At 52.7% G+C, this 18,775-nt stretch overlaps 4 protein-coding genes across 4 annotated transcripts; all 4 read right to left on the minus strand.

Annotated features, from left to right (window-relative positions):
- Positions 1-625: 625 nt before the first annotated feature.
- Positions 626-1,999, minus strand: A1O5_03827 (uncharacterized protein; the record flags this gene model as incomplete). Its single annotated transcript, XM_007744438.1, has 1 exon — positions 626-1,999. One exon carries the CDS (start codon positions 1,997-1,999, stop codon positions 626-628), a length of 1,374 nt encoding a protein of 457 aa, XP_007742628.1.
- Positions 2,000-2,429: 430 nt separating this feature from the next.
- On the minus strand, positions 2,430-3,182 carry A1O5_03828 (uncharacterized protein; the record flags this gene model as incomplete). The annotated part of the gene is made up of 2 exons (XM_007744439.1): positions 2,430-2,567; positions 2,664-3,182. 2 exons carry the CDS (start codon positions 3,180-3,182, stop codon positions 2,430-2,432), a joined length of 657 nt encoding a protein of 218 aa, XP_007742629.1.
- A 1,457-nt stretch (positions 3,183-4,639) lies between these two features.
- Positions 4,640-5,649, minus strand: A1O5_03829 (3-oxoacyl-[acyl-carrier protein] reductase; the record flags this gene model as incomplete). The annotated part of the gene is made up of 3 exons (XM_007744440.1): positions 4,640-5,094; positions 5,174-5,314; positions 5,382-5,649. 3 exons carry the CDS (start codon positions 5,647-5,649, stop codon positions 4,640-4,642), a joined length of 864 nt encoding a protein of 287 aa, XP_007742630.1.
- Positions 5,650-8,701: 3,052 nt separating this feature from the next.
- A1O5_03830 (uncharacterized protein) lies at positions 8,702-11,106 on the minus strand (the record flags this gene model as incomplete). Its single annotated transcript, XM_007744441.1, has 4 exons — positions 8,702-9,731; positions 9,794-9,909; positions 9,957-9,989; positions 10,042-11,106. 4 exons carry the CDS (start codon positions 11,104-11,106, stop codon positions 8,702-8,704), a joined length of 2,244 nt encoding a protein of 747 aa, XP_007742631.1.
- Positions 11,107-18,775: the final 7,669 nt, after the last annotated feature.

Here is an 18,775-nt window from a genome sequence, read left to right on the forward strand (position 1 = left end):
GGGTGGTTCACTCTGGGTGGGCGAGTGGCTGATGGGCATGTTAGGCCTGAGACGTGCCCCATAAGGCCCAAATGCCCACAGTACTGTACAAAGCCCAAGGCCCATGAAGCCCACGAAGCCCATACCGAGGCAGGCGCCAAGGCCCGAGGGGCTTCCTTTTCACCCATCCCCATCACAATGATGCTCATGCCCGGAGGAACAGCTGTGCCCCAGGCTACGAATTGCTGCCTTCTTTCTTCCTCGGCCTAATCATCCCGAGATTCACAAGGAGAGAATCGGGATCTCTCCTCTGGTCCGCTTTTCACGTGAAAGGAAACACCATGTGATGCGATAAAAACAAAAAAAAAGGAAAATCATCAGAAACCTATGTTTCTCCTCTGACCGCCACTTGGGCCCTTTGGTAAGTCTTAGTCCCTTTTTGATCTCTGCTCGGATGGACCAAATCGAGTAATCCCGGCCCATCGCCGACAATCAGACAATGAATCCCACCATTCAGCATCCCGACCCAAGCCCGACCATGAGCCATCCCAAAAACCTATGACTTACCTCCAAGGATATCCGACCAATAACTAGGAACCAATATGGCTCCCAAGTCCCAAATGCCAGTTCAAGCCTCCTTTATTCCTTAACAATTCACACGTCTCGCCAGATCCCGTCTTGTTTCCCGTCTCCGACGCCGATATTGACGCGAGTGTTCTTCGGCTGGATCCGTGAAAAGGTCGTCACTAAACCGGGGCCAGTTGTACTCGCCAGCCTTGACTCTCCGGTCCTCACCCGACCGCCGAGATACGGTGCTCGTCGTGCTCTCCTGTTTCTGCGCTGCTCCCACCGTAAGAACTCGCGGATGGCAACGGGCCTCCACTGCTTTCGCTGGCACTACTGGAATACGAGCTTCCATCTCGTAAGCCGTAGGGTGCAAAGGTGAGCTAGGCGACATCCACGCTCGATCTTGCACTGGCACCGCTTCTTTCTCGGCCACTGGCTTGTCGAACTTGTCCAGTACCGCCTTCATCTCGTCCTCCAGTCCTCTCCCAGAGAATTCCATTGATGGAATGCGTGGTTCCTGACACCGAGCGGAAAGATTGGTTTGTGACGGATCAGCATTCACAAACATCTCCTTGTAAAAATCCACCAGGGGCCACGAGTAGTTTTGACCGCTATGACCAGCTGCCATGCCCGTAGACTTGCCCTGTGAGTTAGCTGCGTTGTGCGCAGCTCGAAGTGCTGGTGGGACGCCATTGATATACCCAGATTGCAAGCTCGGGGGAATGTAACTCACATGGCCACGTTTGGGCTTCGAGCCTGCCGAGTACGCTTGAAACGTGACCGGGCTCTGGTGGTTGGTGTCTGGTTTGCTAGCATATGCCTCGAATTGGGGTTTGGGCCGTTCTTCCTCGATCGGGATTGGCGTCGAATCCACTTTCAAGGCCTTCGTGTGAACTCGGGGCTTCTCCTTGGGCGATGCAGGGGTAGATTCCAGCTCAACTTGATTTCGTAGTTTCGACCGGAATCGTTCAAAGTCATCTGGCGTATCAATGACATAATGAGGCCCTGAAAGAGATGGCTGAGGTGCTCCTGGTTCGACGGCGCTTATTGAACCCATTGAGAAAGTCGATGGGAGTGATATGGTAGATGAGGACGCTCGCGGGAGCATGGTTGAAAGGCTGCTGACCGATCCGGCCTCGCGCGGGATCTCATAGACGATTTCAGGATATTCGGGGTTGCACAGAGCCGCTTGTGAAGGTTCGCTGTGTATCTCTGGTTGGCGTCGTTTCGATCCACGAAGTTCTACAACGCCGCCGTGAGTAAAGAACTCTTCAATCTGGGTAGCTGAATCTTCCGACTCACTCTCGACCATTGACTTGAGGTTCCCTGGGCCTCGTCTATCATACCATCCTCGAACTGCTGCCGTCTTCTTCTGTGTCGCCGCCTTAAATCGATCAACGAATCTCTGCCGTCCGGCCTTCTGCAGATGCATGCAACCGACTGTCTCAGGCATGGTCGATAGCTTGCTCGACTCAGCGAGAAACGCGTCGTGCAGCAAGTCGTTGTTGGTGAAGAGTGTGTTGGTAGACAAGTTGCAGACTCGACTTCACGGCAGCATTTATTCTCTTGCATGATATGGCATGTCTGCCGTCCCTTTGTCCAGCAGTTCAAGACATGGAGGCAAAGACCGTGAGTAAAACAGGGCTCTTGATTTCATGACACTCGAGAAACAACGGCTGCCTTGTCGCAGAACGATCATTGAGGACAAAGCAGACCCAGTTGAAAAGGCAAGGGTAGCACCCTTTGTTGATACCACTACGTCGACAAAAAAAGGCAAACCATAGATTTTGTCAATCCTTTGTCGTTGTGTTGGTGCTGCCTCAATCTCCCGTAGCGCTGGTAAAGCCGCGTCTTCTATTCGGGGCCAGATCATCGGTGCAGTGCTAGTCCATAGCAACATACCCCTGGACTTGCTTGACCCGGTCGCACCACTTGAGGATTGATGGCCATCTCGCGAGGTCGAATCCAGCATCATGAGCAATATGAGTGTAAGCAAAGAGGCAGATATCAGCTAGGGTGATCTGCGAATGCTTGTTTAGCCTGTGCCAAATAATAGCGGAAGCTATGACAATGACTTTGCTGAAAAATGAAGCAGTTGGAGTGAAAGGGGTACTCACACTGTCACCCACGAACCAACCACATTCACTCTTTGCAAGATGCTCTTCCATACAATCCAATGCCTGTTCCCCCGCCTTGATTTTACCCTCGATTTGTGCGCGTCGAGATGGATCCAGGTTCTTCTCCCCAACAACGTGTGTCCAAAACCGTAGAGTTGCGATGTTGACTTCATGTTGATTCTGTTCAAAAAACATCCAACGCAGCATCTCAGCTCGCCGCATCGCGCTCTGAGGGATGAGAGCGATCGATGGGGGTGGCGTGGAGGATGCTGCCGTCGCCGTTTCAGCAAGATAGAAGCAGGCCGCATTGCTTTCAGGGAGAAACGTGGCGTCGCCGATCTGAAGCACGGGGACTCTGCCAAAGGAAGAGACGGTCTGCAGGAATTCTGTTGTTCTCGTTTCACCTTTAAGGATCGAGTAGATGCGACGCTCGAGGGGAATGCCCAACAAGGCCGCAGCCAAGCGGATCTTGTAACAATTGCCCGAAATAGGCTCCTCGTGAAGAATGAGCTTGTCCATCTGGAGGTGAGAAGAACCCTTGATATCAACGAGATTCTCACTGGTCACTGGTCACGGCGCGATGGCGATGACACCCAGCTTTTTCAAGACGCAATCTGTCAATCCGCTATTTGAAACTGTCTATGCTCTGAAAACGGCAAAACGTTTGCTGGAGTGACTTTATTGAAGAGCTCTCATCAGTTGGCACTTGCCATGAGATATACTAGTGCGAATGAATACCCAGTAGGAGTCATGATCTTGTCATCTCGGCGCTAAATCACGCCCTTCGGAGGCTGGCGCATGGTCCTGTCTGTGTATCGACAAGTGAACCCCCTTGTGTGACATCTTGCAAATATGTGAAGGTTATAATATTGAATCAAAGACCAGTGGGTGATGCTTCAGCCATGATGGGATCTGACACGGGAGTCTATAACAGTTCACACACTGAGGGGTCGGCTCCTCTCCTTTATATGACACGCGGACGACTCCATTGCGGGGGTCTTTGGTCAGAATGAACTCGTCCCGTGCAGGACCACTGCCGACGCGCATCAAGCTGGTCAACAACCTTGATACCGACGCATGCTTTATTAGGTGCGGAAGCTGGCCTCTCCGGAAAAGGCTTCCACGATTTAGAGGAGTGTTCCTCAAGCCTCGGACTGGGTCGCCGGACCTGATTTGTCGCCGGACTTCTGCTGTTCGCTTTCGCTACGGCGCCTTTGCACAGGTCCCTCCGCATGCGCATACGGTTGCATAGGTACTGTCGAGAGATGGAGTGCTGGACAGATCTGATCATGACACGATACCACATTCGACAGCAGAAGATACCCACCGAATCCCCAAGTAGCTCGCTATAGCGGCTCGCTGGGGACTCGTGGGCCCAGAGACGTCGGAGAGTCGGCCATCAGGCTCGCCGTGGCTTCCTGATTCGGGCTTGGTCGATGTCCGGACGGAGGACTTTGTAGTAGTTGAATCTCAAGAAAGCATAGCAGCGAGGTGCTTGTGGCATGTCCGAGCACTTGTTTCAAAATGGCAATAGCGGTAATTCCAAGGGGTATTAATACGGCATTCGCTGGGTAGCGGTCAGATGTGAAGTCAAAGCTGAAATCAGACTATACGTGAAAAGGGGCATTGGGTCACGTGTGCATACTACGAGCAAAGCGCGAGGCATAGGGAACTTGGAACCCTTATTATAAAAGTCGCAGGGAGAACAGCGGTGGAAAAAGATAATAACAATTCTATTTCCTTTCCAATCTCTTGCTCTGATCATCGTGTCTATGTAGCTGTGGTTCCGCCTTGACATGCATCCAATTCTCACATCCCCAATCATTCACAACCCGTGAACGAGGGCTGTTCTACCCAACCGACTTTGCTAATCCAAAAAGAACTTTTTACTTCGGAAGGCACGCTCTTGGAAGCCAAAAATATTCTCAGGGAAGAAAAGCTCACGATGGTAAGAGGGTGACGCACAGAATAGCCCTTTAGGCAATGCCGCTGCCACCGGTCAGAGTGATGATTTGGCCTAAATTAGAAAGATGGCGGTTAGTGGCTCGGTCAAGGCCAAAGCGGATGACAAGAGAAAACTTACCGTTGATCCACTCGCTGTCGGGGTGGCACAGGAACATGACGACCTTGGCAATGTCGTCGGGAACGGCGCATCGACCAAGAGGAATGAGTTTGGCGATACCGGCCTCGATCACCTCGATGGGGGTATCCTTGGTGGCGCCGGGCGAATAATGCCAGGCATTCTGAGCAAACATGTCGGTCTTGATACCACCCGGGGCGATAGCATTGGCGGTGATGCGTCGGGGACCACCATCGGCGGCAAAAGAGCGAGCGAAGCCTTCAACCGCAGATTTGGATCCAGCATACAATGCGTGGTTGGGGACACCCAGACGGGCAGCAATGGACGACATGAAGATGATTCGGCCTCCGTCTGAGCAAGGACTCTCACCGTCAGCCAGAGGGATCAAAAAGGGGGAGGAGCGACCCAGGATCCTTGGATCTTGACTCACCGCTGAGGTACTTCAGCGCATGTTGGCCGACAAAGAACTGAGCACGAGTGTTGAGACCGAAGACTTGATCGTACAACTCCTCGGTGACATCCTCCGGCTTGGAAAAGGCTTCCATTCCAGCATTGTTGATGACAATGTCCACTTTGGATGGGCTGGTCAGCACATGATGCAGAGCCCGTTTCCTGGATGGCCTTCGAGGTCGACTTACGCTTGCCAAAGTGCTTAATGGCCTCCTCGAAGAGCTTGGTGATCTCGGGGACCTTGGAGATGTTGGCTTGGATGGCAACAGCCTTGCCGCCCGCCTTCTCAATCTCAGCAACCGTGGCCAGGGCTGGCTTGGCGGAGCTGGCATAGTTAATGCAGACAGCAGCACCACGCTCGGCCAGGGTTTTGGCAAGACCAGCACCAAGACCACGACCAGCGCCAGTGATGAGGGCAACCTTGCCGTCGAGGCGGATCTGTTCTTTGCCGCTCATGGTGAGTGTGTGGCCGGGTAAGCAGGCGGTGAGACACGGATTGGACAGAGTGGAAAATGAGGGGCGACGACGAGATATCCGACAAGTGAATGACGGACAATCTAAACCAGATGATTGGAGTGATGGTTAAAAGCACGAGGTTGGAGGAGGGAAGGAATCCAAGTGAGCACGATGATGATGTTGACGAACTGACCGCCAAAAGCAGGCGAAAAGAAATAGCAGTCAATCGACAATATAAGAGAGAAAAAGGGGGCAGATACTAAGTTTGTGTGTGGTGGCTCTCAGATGCCCCGACACTAGGCCGGAGTGCGACCACGACCGCGACTATTGATACTATTGATACTATTGATTCTTCGACGCTGCGAGGTCGGTGAGTCGGGAGAAAAAGGTGAGAGGGTCTGGGGCTGGCAGCCTCACCGAGGATTCGCGCGACCAGTCGAGAGTCGAACCCGTCGTATGTACCGTGTATATCGAGGCGGTGAAGACTGATGTCGTTGAGCTGCGGGGCAGGCAGCCCGCCGAGGGGTTCAAGGGGTTCAAGGGGCTCGAGGGGCTCGGGGGGCTCGGGGGGCTCTCATTCTCAAGTTTCCTTAGTCGGTATGGAGGGGGCTGGCTTGGTGACAATTGGCAGCCTCACCGATGGGAGACCACCACACTCATCCAAAGGAAAAAGGAACCTTGACGTCTACAGAAACAGATGGCATAGTATCCGGATGGAGAAGCCAGGAGAGAGTTTGACTTGCCCGTGAGTGAGTGCACGATGGCCTTGTGAAAGGCTCAAAGCTCGGCCGCGGGGGATCGGGCACTCACCACGGAATGGAGGTAGAATGTGCACGCACTCATGGGAGGCGAAACGGCACAACGACTATGTACATATGTACCTCGTACAGGCACCGAGTAGATAACACGATAAGAAACGTTGAGCAGAGGCCATAATACACAACAACCACAGTCTAGACCAGGCAACTCGGAAGTCCGGCGGCCTGCTTCGCGTTCATTTCAACCTTCAAGTTGGACGGACGAGGGCGAGGGCGAGGGCGAGGGCGAGGCCCATTGAGGTACCCAGTAATCTGGGTTGTATCAAGTATCCAGCACTGGTAGAAATGTTTGCACTTGCACATGCTTGCACCTCATTTCCCCCCATTGAGGTCTTGACGATCAATCGACTCGTCATTCATTCATTGTTAGTCTGTGGCACATCGTGCACAATGTCTCAGGTTCCAAGATTTGGTTTGATGCTCACGGAAGCTTGTAAAATGCGAACATGGCTTGATTTTCTTCGTGCGATAAATGACCGCTACCGTCAGCGCCGGTACCGCGCCATGTATTGGTCGTTACCGCGCTTGGCCTTTCTGGGGGCTCGAAACTCCGAACGCTAGCAGGGGTGAGGGACGTGAGGGCCCCTTGCTTTCGTCCTTCCATTTTTAGTCGTGGCAGTTCACCCCCTTGACCCCCTTGACCCCCTTGTCTTGTGCCTGCATCTGGCGTCATGAGGGTGTCTCCACTCCTGCCTTCTCATCCCCCCTTTTTTGGGCCGATGCCAAGGCCGTGTGTCTGAGGGGTTGATTCAGCCCATCTTCTTCTCGTATCTACATACCGTACTCGTACCTGAAGTTGACTGAACTGAGGGGTAAAAGTAAGGCTCTGGAAAGCAGCCTCAGACGGGCAGATCCAGCTCACACGACCTGATGACAAGGCTCTGATGTTCACCCGTTTTGATAGCCCATCCATCCTCAGATGTGTACCTATTCCCCTGTCTCTGATGTCGCCAAAACAAACCACATCGCAGGACACAGTCCAGTAGCCGTCGCTATTACTCTCCCTCATGGAACCCCGTCTTCAAACTCCGTAGCTCCTAATTCTGGCCCTGTTGGTCCCCTTCGCCTTGCCATCTATAGCTCCCTACTCGGTATGGTGACCTTGGGCGCTCCCTCCGGCCCCAAACGCTTCATTTTGCTCAGATCCGCTCCCTCGACGGACCATACTATAGCTTGCTAAAGTCCTGAAGCAAGTCGACATTGGGTTTAGGGTCCCCCATATCCCCAGCATTTCGCCAGCGTCGAATTTCCTACAGGCACGGATGATCTTCATTTGGCGTCACCAAGGTCCTACTGTAGATCTAACGTCCACCTACTGTAGCGTCGACCACGCTGTCGGCCGTTCGTCTTGTCCGATTGCCCGACATATCCTGTCCCTAGTTGCTCGACCGATGCTCCGTCTCCTCGACCTGATTTGCTTCCATCGACATTCCACGCCACCAAACCTTGGTTCTGGCACTTCCGAAGTCGTTTCGGCACGGTGATGCAATCCTCTGTCTAGTGCTTCTCTCGTTGTTTTAGAAAAGGCCCCGTGCCATTTCCAACTTGCCCTCTTCTTGCCCCTTGGTGTTTGGGGTCGGGAGGGTCGGGAAGGTCCACCTTGGACCTGGACCTGGACCTCATAAACAAAGGTACACCCGCAGCCTCTGGCCCCAAGACTCGGAACGCTCTTGGATCTGTTCTTCTTCGGACGGCAGCGAGAATGAGCACAATGCGGTTGAGGATATGAGACACCCAAACTGGTTTCGAAAGAGTCTTTCCAATTCATACGGACTTGTCTGCATCTCTCTTCCCTTCTCACGACACCAACCCAGGTCCGATCCATACCCAAAAGCGGCACCACGACAAAAATCTCTGATGGCCAACAGGACCCTCCCACAATATATCGCCGACAATTAAATCCTTCTCAGATCAACATTGAACACGCTCAATCTTCCCTCCTTAAGAGCAAGATATGGTGTCAACGTCACCGAGAACATGTCTGCCGCTCATCCTATTAGGGTAAAAGTGTCCCGTCACTCTATGAACGCCCACAATGCTGTCGTCATCATCACAAAACATGAGACGTATATTCATCAACTGTACAAAAGGCGGAAACATCACGCCGTAGCGAGAAGAAATGTGAAAGTGGCACATTAAGACTTGGTGGTGGTGGTGGTATTTGGCCCAAACGTGGTAAGTCAAGGGCCCGGTGGCCCTTACATGTGGTTGCGAGTGGCCACGGCAGTGTTGGCTCAATAGTCTCTCCAGCTTGCCATGAAGATGCGGAGTTTGCGCTTGATGCCATCCGTCAGTCGCATCGACGAGTCGTCATCAAGAACCTCAATGCAGTGTTGCAGCAGGTTCGAAGGGACATCCATGGGGGCAAGAGATCCATCCGGTCGAGTGAGCATTGGAGTGCCTTCTTGGTACTTCATATATCGGCTGATGGCCTCGTTTTCTGGAGTCAAATCATCAATTGCGAACGGCCTGTCAGGTTCCGCCGGACCATGGGTGGGTGAAAAGCGGCCGTTGCCGTTGGCCATGCTGGTCGCCCACCCTGTCAATGCCACTCGATACACTGCACCTGCCCACCACGGCGGCCGGACAGGACGGGGCATCGATCGGATTAAGCGGAGTATCTGTCCGCAATGGAAGAAGGCCTCTTCTGGCTGGTCTATACACCGCATCTGCAACCAGGACGCGTATCGGAACGAGCCAAGGGCAACCTCGCGGCGAGCAAACTGCTCGATGTCCTTGAAGCTAGTTATGGCGTTGAGTGATATTAGGTGATACATGATTAGGTTTGCACATGTCGTCCAACATGTACCTTTGTTGCCAGCGAAACTCTGTTTGCTGATGGAATACCAATGCTGCAGCAAGGAAGAGATCTCCTCCAAACGAGCTTTGGTTGCCGCTTTTGAAACGGCACGGGATGCTTTGGCATGGTTACCGCCATCAGGTAGGCACGCAATGAATTGACGTAGCTGGCATACTTGAGCCTGGATGGGGTGCAAGAGGAGTCGAAGCTGGGTAGGTGAAAGCTCCTTACCCGCCAACTCCCCGTCCACAAAGCTGGTGAAAAAGTCCCTCACGGATACAGGACTCTGATGGGTCGGTCCATGCGCTTTGTCGAACAACTCAAGCCATTCGGATGCGGTCTCCGCATGCCAAAGGTCATCTGAGTCAGGCATTGGTGCGTGGAGGTTCACTATTGATAACAAGGGAGTGGTATCAGAAAACAAACTCATCTCCTGATCGACAATGACCCAAGAGTGAGCGAGCCTTGTTCTCTAGGTCAGCATGACGCAACTCGGCCCCTTTCCCTTTTAACGGAGACAGCTCACCTGTGTTTGGCCTCGTGCTCCTTCCAATCCTCCCAGGCCCCTTCTGGATCCTGCTGACGTTTTTCGATGGCAATCGACCACTCCTCAGCTTCAAGCATTCCAGAGTGCGCCAGCATCTGGGAAATGATCAGCGACGCCCCAATCCAGCAGGAAGATGACTTACAGCTAGGTACATGCCTCGCTGGCCCATGGCCATCTATTTCAGAGTTAGGGGCGAGGTCGATCAAAACATCCAGCGTCTGACTTACATCCATATGCCACTTATCCCCTGACCAAGCGGCAAGGCAAGTGAACAAAAGAGCCGATCGGAGCACCAAGACCTCACGTGCTTGGAGCACATCCTTCTCGATCGTATCGAAGAGGGAGATTCTGCAGGCTTCCGTTAAACCGCTGGCAATGTACCTAGCCTCGACTGTGGCTGTTGCCGAAGCTCCCGAGGCGACCATGAGCAGGATCAGGAGGCTTGCTGCTTTGCTGTTGTTTGATCCCATAAAAACGTTGGGATCCAGTCGGCCTGCAGGCACTGATGAGTAGTACGGCTCATATCGAACCACGTAACTCCTCAAAAAGTACTGCATCACATCCGGCGGGGGTAACATCAAGAAAGCGTCTCGGCTAGAATCCGGACTCGACGGCGTGTCTTCTCGGCCATGGTCAGCCTTGTGAATGTCCAGCGCTTTATGCAGGAAGCTTTGAGTGATGGCGAGCAATTTCTCTCGAGACCATCCTACGATCGGTTCAGTGGCAATTTTCCGCTCGGTGGCAATATCCAATGATGATTCATCAAGCTGAGCTGTCCATGCCGTCCAAGTGGCCTGGTTTTGGAGTGTCTGTGCGAGGCCCTCCAAATAGATGGCGGCTGTCTTTGGTGGAGCAAATGAGTATTGCCTGTCGACCCGGTTGCACTGGAAAAAAGGCCAGGCATGATGGGCGGCCAACACGGCATCCGGCTCTTGCAGACCACTTGTGGTAGAAGAGCTAGACGGCGAGAGACCGGCCGGAGGCCGGAATTGCAAATGGCCATGAGGGCTTTCCAAATCCATGTGAACGGGAAACGGTGTTGCTCCGTCCGGAATCTGGATTGGAAGGGGGATATGGGTCGGGGTCGGAATTCCCATCTTACCATGCAGCAGGAATTGCTCCGTATGGTCTTGCATCATGGCCGAAGGAGGGCTCATGAAATCCGCGAGCAAGTTGGTAGACTCGAAATCCAGCATCCTCGTCTGAGCACTGCTCATAGCCAAGAAATGATTATCACCTTCATGGTCGTAGGGTGTACCGTGCATCTGTACGAAGTGCTCCATATGAGGCATGTTTGGCATCATGGGTGTGATTGGGATAGTCAGTTCTGGAGGGGTCTGTGTGAAGCCGGCTCGCAGCATTCGCGGCTCTATATCTTGGCCATATACGGCCGGGGCAATTGGCACTGGGTGGTTTGTGTCTGGGAGGCTCAACCTGTGAGGAGGTAGGGGACGAGGACCCATGCTGTCTGCAACGGCCGATTAGCTTCCAATCTCAGGACGGTGAGGAGGTACCAAGCTCACTGGGAGAGACCCCGTTGACGCCCGGAGTTGGAGCAGAGAAATGAGACATTTGTGACACGTGGAATGAGGCAGAGGAATGTAGAGCACGCTCCGAATTTGGGCGTGGGAGAGGATTCCGTCGATTAGGATTGTGAGAGGAGCGACGAGTGGCCCGTGACTGGCATACAATCTGTTTGCTCACACATCTTGAGCATGGGACCTGCGATGCTGCATGTTAGAACAGCCGACATGCCAACGTAGCACTGCTATCTCTTGCACCCGCTCCTCTCCCCTTCTCTCTAAAACAGGGGGTCTTCTCGACAAGTCTGACTGACCTTCTTGTCACATTTTGCTTTTGCTTTTGCGCAGTGAACGCAGGCAATTGGCATGCGTTCTGTGGGGGAGTCCATGACGAAAGGACTTGCGAGACGAGAGTCGAGTACAATCTCAAGAAGACTCTGGTGTTCAAGACAGCACAGAAGACATCCGCAGATGTTTGCTAGTGTCTTCCTCTCAATGTCAGTGGTAAAGTGAGAGCCAGTGGCTTGGAGTCTGAGCCTGACGAAGGCTGGAGGCTCGTACAAATTGGGGCGGGAGGCTGATGGTCAGGTTGGAACCAAATTAGCATTATCTGAAGGGGCTGAGACCAAATGATAGAGAGATAAGTCAATTGCTGATAGCGTGGCAAGCGAATGTGGACAATTCCAACGAGGGAGTCAACGAGAGGCAAGTAGCAGCAACCACGATGTGAGCGAGAGTGAGGACAATGAGAAAAACCACGAGCATATACAACGAGGAGGATGCAGTCAGATGCGAAAAGATCGACGGATGATGGATTGGATGGAGGGATGAATGGAGACACATGAGATTCTCGAGAGGGAGAGCGAGCATGGGATGGAGGATGGAGCCAACGAACACGAACCACCGGCCGTCAATTGTGACTGGGCCGCAAAAGTTGACCAGGGACAAGGAAGGGGAAGCAGGGCTGGGGGAGGTTGAAGGGGGGGTTGTGCAGATGTGCCAGGGCCCTTTTTTTTTTTTCTTGGGTGCAGCGATTTGGTGAGCGAGGAGCAGCTGGGTTTCCTGCAGGCGGGCATTGGGCATTAGGCATTAGGCATTGGGGCAATGGGTGGGCTGGGGGAAGTGGTGAGTGTTGGGTGGGTGGGATGTTAGGTGTGGGTGGCTCCAAGGCACGGTTGAGCTCATACTTCGTACGATAGGGCAGAGACAAGCCATTACCGTTTTCTCTGTTTTCGTCGTAATGGCCAATGGTATGCATACCGGGTGAGCAGGTCAAAAGCCTGCCTCTCTTTAAACTACTGCTAGCCTGTATGTAGCCTCTGCTTGACCTCGCACAAGGCCTGGTGAGCCTAGCCTTCAGCTGTCGATCGTTCTGGGAAACAGAATGGCTTGGATGCAGAGGTGGTTGATGACGGCATGCATGTCGACTCCACAGGTTCCAAGGACCAAGCCCGTCCTTTTCTCTTCCTCCTGGTCATTGTCTTGTTCTACCGAGTACCTCGTACTTTGCTCGATGCACATGGTTGCGCCGTTGCTCTCGTTGTTGGTCCAGTTCCGGGGAAGAGAGACATACCATGCTCATGGTGGTGACGCGCAAAGACCAAGGAACAAGGAGCAGAGAGCTCTTTTCGAGGGGCAGGCGTGCTTTTGCCTTTCGGGTGACCGACTCCCGCCAATGGACCTCGAGCAATTGAGACCATAAGCCCAAAGGGGGTAAAAGGAATGCACGTCGAGGTTGCTCTTTGGGCACTCGGCCCTTCTCTATTGGCGTTATTGGCGTGCCGGCGCCGCGAGAGCCCTGTAGAGCCCTGGAAACGCCCCGGGAAATGCAGCAATGCAGCAAGACTGCAACCACGACTAGTAGCCTCCGCCCCTCGCCGTGCTCATGCGGGCTGCGACCTGGCTCCCCCACCACACCACGCCACGCCACAACACACCATCCCATCTGTCGCCGCTGGCCGCTGTTCGTGTTGCTGGGAGCTTCACCTCGGAAAGAAAGGGCAGCCATCTCCGCCCTGCAGCATGCCCGCAGCTCGGTGGAAACGACAGAGCTCGATTGTCATGGCCATGGCCCGAAATAGCATGGGGGCGATTCTTCAACCAGGCTCCTTCTCCCCAATGCGTCCATCTCTTCAGCTCCCCAGCTTCGTCCGCTGTATTTCACTGCCCGAAACTGTCAACGTGCGAGTTGATCGTGTGCAAGGGTTGTCCAGTCTGCCTGTTTGGTGGGCAGGCAGTTACGGAGGCGGAGGTGGACTGATGCTCTTCATGTCCTAGGAGGCAGTTCCTTGTCTCGTCCCCATGCCTCCCTTCACCATCAACCCAGGACTAAACCACGTTCGACCAAATTTTGTCTAAGTAATACTACCACCCATACTAAGGAGATGGCATGATGTCGTCAAGGATCTCGCATCGGCTACCTTTGGAGCGAAGAGTAAGACACGGCAACACAGCCTGTTCCTTTCTTATTAGACTCTCGCACTTTTTCCGTCTTCATCCTCAGCTACCCCGGCCCTGGCTCCCTTTTGCTGAGCTTCTTTGGTCCTGGGGACGCAGCTATACCGTCACCACCGTCTTGTCTTTTGCTGATGGTTGCACGAGATAATGACAGCATGCACCTTGCTGTCCTCTGTTCCCATCAGATGTGGAGGATCACCGCAAGCCACGTCTACTCTAACCTGGCTGCATTCCGCGCTGCACCGACATTCTGGCGCTTCTTGCGCCCCAAACCCTGGCCAGTGGACTAACGGCCCATTTTCTGCTCTACTTACTACCCATTACATACCTCCTCGTACTGTCGCACTGGCTCGCCAAAATACGGGTAGGTTTGCCATTGTGCTGGACTGCACCTAGATTCTACTATTCAGTATGCCTCTTGATTTGGAACGCTGCCTTGGCAGGTCACAACCTCATTGGAACATAGACTGTGCCAACAACAGCCCATTGCGCGGGTCGATGCGACAAAGATCGTCCACCAGTGGTCACTGCTCTCAGCCAGCCATGCTTGGAGCGGCACACAAAGCACAGCAACACGGGTTCTTGCTGCGTCTCCCCCGAGCTGCGCATGTCTTTGATGTCAAAGTCCCGGCAGCCGAGCTTCCTCTCCGTGTGGCATCTCGTAAAATGCTTGCCAGCTCATCCTCTTCACGTATTCACAATGTGATAAATAGCCCTGGGAGTGGAGAATCACTTCACTTCGGGGCCTATATCATTGGGGACACAATGAAGCCCAAGTTTGGTGGTGGTGCAGGCAGAGACAACTATCCATGAGGCTGAGCTGCCGCATACCCTTTTGCCCAGTCTCTCTATCTCTCACCATTAGTATCTCCTCGGCATTACATAGCATTCTCGCCGTCGGACTAGTACCAATGCCTTCGAACCACATGTTCGGGACCAAGACCAAATTGGTCAATTATTTGCAACCCATTCTACATTATCGTCGCTTGACATCGTTCCCTTAGGGCTCTGCAACTGGCGTCTTGCATCCGCCTCATCCAGGATCCCCTAAACTGTTTCCTCGAACTTACTGATAACGAATGGAATACCAGTGAGCGAATTCTTCTGTGGAAGAATGCTATTTGCTCGACCATTTCTTAAAACTCGGCTCTGAGCCTTTGAATTTTGCTGCTTAATGAGGTGCCAGACCTCCACCTGCAGGTTCCATATTTGGAAATCCATACTCCGCAGAGGAGTTTGGGAGTCTTGCCGGATAATAGACGCCCTATACGTTCCCAAGACAGTGCCATTCGGAAACCAAATAGACAACAACCGCAAGATTTCCCCAGATCCCGCGCTCGACTCTTGATATAGAAATGATGAATCAACACAATTGTCGGCACGGTTTGTTTGGCCAAGATATGCCCTCAGCCAAAGAACGCTTTTGCATTGGCGGTCCACTCGAGATTTTTTATCATTTATCATTGGTTCTTCCCCCAGCCCCCAGCCTTGGGATCATCGCGAGCTCCGACAGGAAAGGGTCCTGTTAATTTTCAAAGTGTTCTGATTTTTGATTACTGTCCCCCTTCTCACAAGACTAGAAGCAATGTTACATGAGGATGTACACTCAGCATATGTCTCTGAACACGGGTTGAAGATGCAAGGCCCGTCACGCAATCGAGGCGCCCAAAGACGGGATTACTCGTTGGGCAGGAGTGTTCCGATGGATATCGGCTCCATTCTTGGTCCTGCTACCTCGCTTAAAGCAACGGAAGGACAGAAAGACATTCCAAGCCCTCCAGCCTGAGTCAGCCGAATATGGAGCTATTGCACCTACCCATCTCGGATCAGGTATGTTTGAACCGCACGCCAAGGGACGCTGAGACGACCCGGCTTGTAGCTCTGACCGGGATATTGCCGAAATTTGTGACTAAGTTCAGTTATGTTCCATGGGGTTTGTCGTCCAGGCACTAAGTACGGGGTACACCAGTATTGCGCGCCTTCTGGCTATCAGGCCCCAAGGCCCTTGGCTCTCTACCCTTTAAAGTACAAATTTTCCTTTCCAGAGCTGGGATATGCCTACAAACTCGACGTGCATGTCAGATCGTGTAGGCGGCCTTGACGTGGTCCGGGATTGAACAATGGGGCCATTCCATCATTGGATTGACTGCGTTGCAATTAGTATCGGAATCCAGACTATGTACCTACAGTCGCATCGGTTGGATGCTCGTGCTGACAGGGCTCATGACTCGTTGTATCTCTCTGATTTCTCGTATGGCAAGGCCCCGAATACGATTTTCTCGGCAAGCAAATCTGTCTTCCCAGCGTGGCTAAGGATATGCTCGCAAAATAACACACCAGGCTGCGCCGGGAAAATCATTTGCTGGCGATCGTGCCGCGCCATGGCTCCTGGATCCTGCGGGAGAAGGCTGAAGGCAGAACTCCAAGGGATTCTACTGTGCGGCACCTCTCCGGTCATATTTTAGGCAACACCTCGTCGAGCTGAACGCGTTTGCCAAATCAACGGATCCATTGGCACTGAAGGTAAAGACAGATCGTCCGCCACATCACCTGTATTTGAATCCCGACATAGCCGTGGTTCTTCTTCACATCAACTCCGTCGGTAAGTGTCAGACTACCAAGCTTCAGTCTCCCCGAGCTCTCGGAGTCGTACCATTTAGTTCAATGCATACTAATCAATTTCTGCGACTCGAAGATGATGGCAGAGTGTATCCGATTGGATACCAAGATTTTGCTCCGACCGCATTGCTTGTTGTCGTCGCCCGATGTGGCACGGCATATCAACAACTATTGATGCTATGCTAATGGTTCACGATATTTTTTTTTTTGGTCTGAACACCTGTCACAAACTGCCTTGTTCCCAACAATCGTGAGCGTTCTCAGTACAATGGGGACGGTCACGGGGTCCAATATGTTGCAATTGTCACACATTGAATGCGCAGTTGCAAACTGGTCTGGCTGGAACAGGTGCTCGCTTCCCACCCGCGAAAATGCTATGGACTCGCGGTACCACTTGCTTTCCGGCGAAGCCGACTGTAACGAGAGGCGAGTCGGTTCACAAGCATCGCTCTTTGGGGTGAAGTGATATCTCTTCGGCGGCTGGATTGGATTTGTTTCAGATCCTTCACGGGTGACTAGCCTGTCGACCTACTTGTCAACCCCAATCGCGTGGTGAATCAGTATTGACTGAAATGCCGGCCCAGCAATCTCGGGGTGTGCGAACCTAATTGTTGCGGCATGTCAAGGCGTTTTTATGTCAAAGATGGGCCTGCCACAAGCACTATCGGAAGTTATCTGCGCAATCATCCGCGAAAGTGACTGTCTTTATCACCCTCACTCCAGTCCAAGTCGGTGAGTGAAAATAATTCGCTTGGGAGTAGATCCGAATCCCCGGAAACCCAATAGGACAAGACCACGTTTCTTAGAGCAAATGTGTCCTGTTTTGGAGGATTTTGATCTTTTTGGGACACACCCGGTGGGCTCGTCGGCCTCCAAATGCACACCGCTACCGATGGACCAACGTCAGTTTCCAGATGAAGATACGAAAATATCCCGCTGGGGGCCAAACGCACGGAAATGACATCCGACTGCCGAAATCCATGACGCTGAGACGCAGAGACTGTGTGGGTCTGATTGATGGTCTGAGACCCTTCTCGCCGTTACGGAGAGGGCCCCTGCTGCGCCTGGAGGGTTGAATCAAGCTCTTGGGATTTGCTCGCTACCGAGCCTGGCAGGGAAAATTACTTGCATTGTCTTGATTATTGTGGGTTTCGACCACGAATACGAACGGATAGGTTTGCTGAGGGTGTGTATATATCAGCAGCTTTGGAGACAGGAAAAAGGGGTGGACAGGTTTTACACGTTAATTCTCACGTCAGTGAGGCCGTGGGGAAAGCCGCCCAGCGTACGGGGCGGAGGGGACGCATCTGGAGCCAGGCAGGCTTACAGGGAGCTAACAGGAGGTTCATTTAGTCCTGCATATGCATTGAACCCAATTCAGTTGGCACCCTATCAGCTTTGACTTGAAATGATTGACGGTGTGTCCCGTGTATACGTATTATGCTACATAGAACCAAACATTGTCGGCTCCGCCATGACCCTTTCTGGCTGGCGAGGCAATCAATCCTTTGCCCCGACGAACCCGCGGAAAGTGCAAGACCCTTTTTCCCCTTTCGCACGCCTCATTCTTCTCGTGGTAATAGCCAAAAGTACGTAGGTACAGTAAAGAATAAGACCGAGTTCAGACGTAATACGTGCGGGACTGGTCAGATCATACCTATGATCGTGACGACCACGGGCCCTGGGGGAAATGAAATAGTAAATACTAGTACCGTTCGCTACTCTCCCCGTTTCCTGGCCGAGGTACCTACGTACAACTTTCCTGCCGCTTGATATCTTTACGTAGGGTCGGGCATTGATTGCCCGTTTCGTACGTATGATATGTATTGTATGGATGGATGTCTGTACATGGCGAACGAGATCCAAAGTCCAAAAAGGGCAGACTGACCGACCGACCGACCGCTTCAGAGAAGGCATCCCTTCAGCTCGCAAAATGGGCAGCAGCAGAGGGACCGTGTCCTGGATGGAGTTTTCTCATCCTGGAGACTGTAGATCTTGTTAAACATGGCAAGAATGATATGTCACTCTCTAGTTAGTCAAGGCTTTCAAGGGATATAGTACTACTACTTGTTATTGCCTTGATCATCCATGTATATTCATATCCCTCGGATTGGCTGTCCCCATTGTTATCCCTATGTTCGAAATATTGTTGTTCTTCGCGCAGGGTTCATTCCCAAAGATACGGCTGCCATGACTTCTGGCATTCGCACAGTACGTAGTATACTGTACCGGCCACGAGGCTACCAGGTCTGTCGTTCCAGTGATGCCCATGCCTTTCTCTGCGTCACCGCATTCGTCCAGCAGTCTATCACTTCCAGTTCTGTAATCATCATCGTGACAGTTTTCGTCGTGCCAGAACGGA

The sequence above is a fragment of the Cladophialophora psammophila genome (assembly GCF_000585535.1).
Source record: "Cladophialophora psammophila CBS 110553 chromosome Unknown aczJe-supercont1.5, whole genome shotgun sequence".
Classification (NCBI taxonomy): domain Eukaryota; kingdom Fungi; phylum Ascomycota; class Eurotiomycetes; order Chaetothyriales; family Herpotrichiellaceae; genus Cladophialophora; species Cladophialophora psammophila.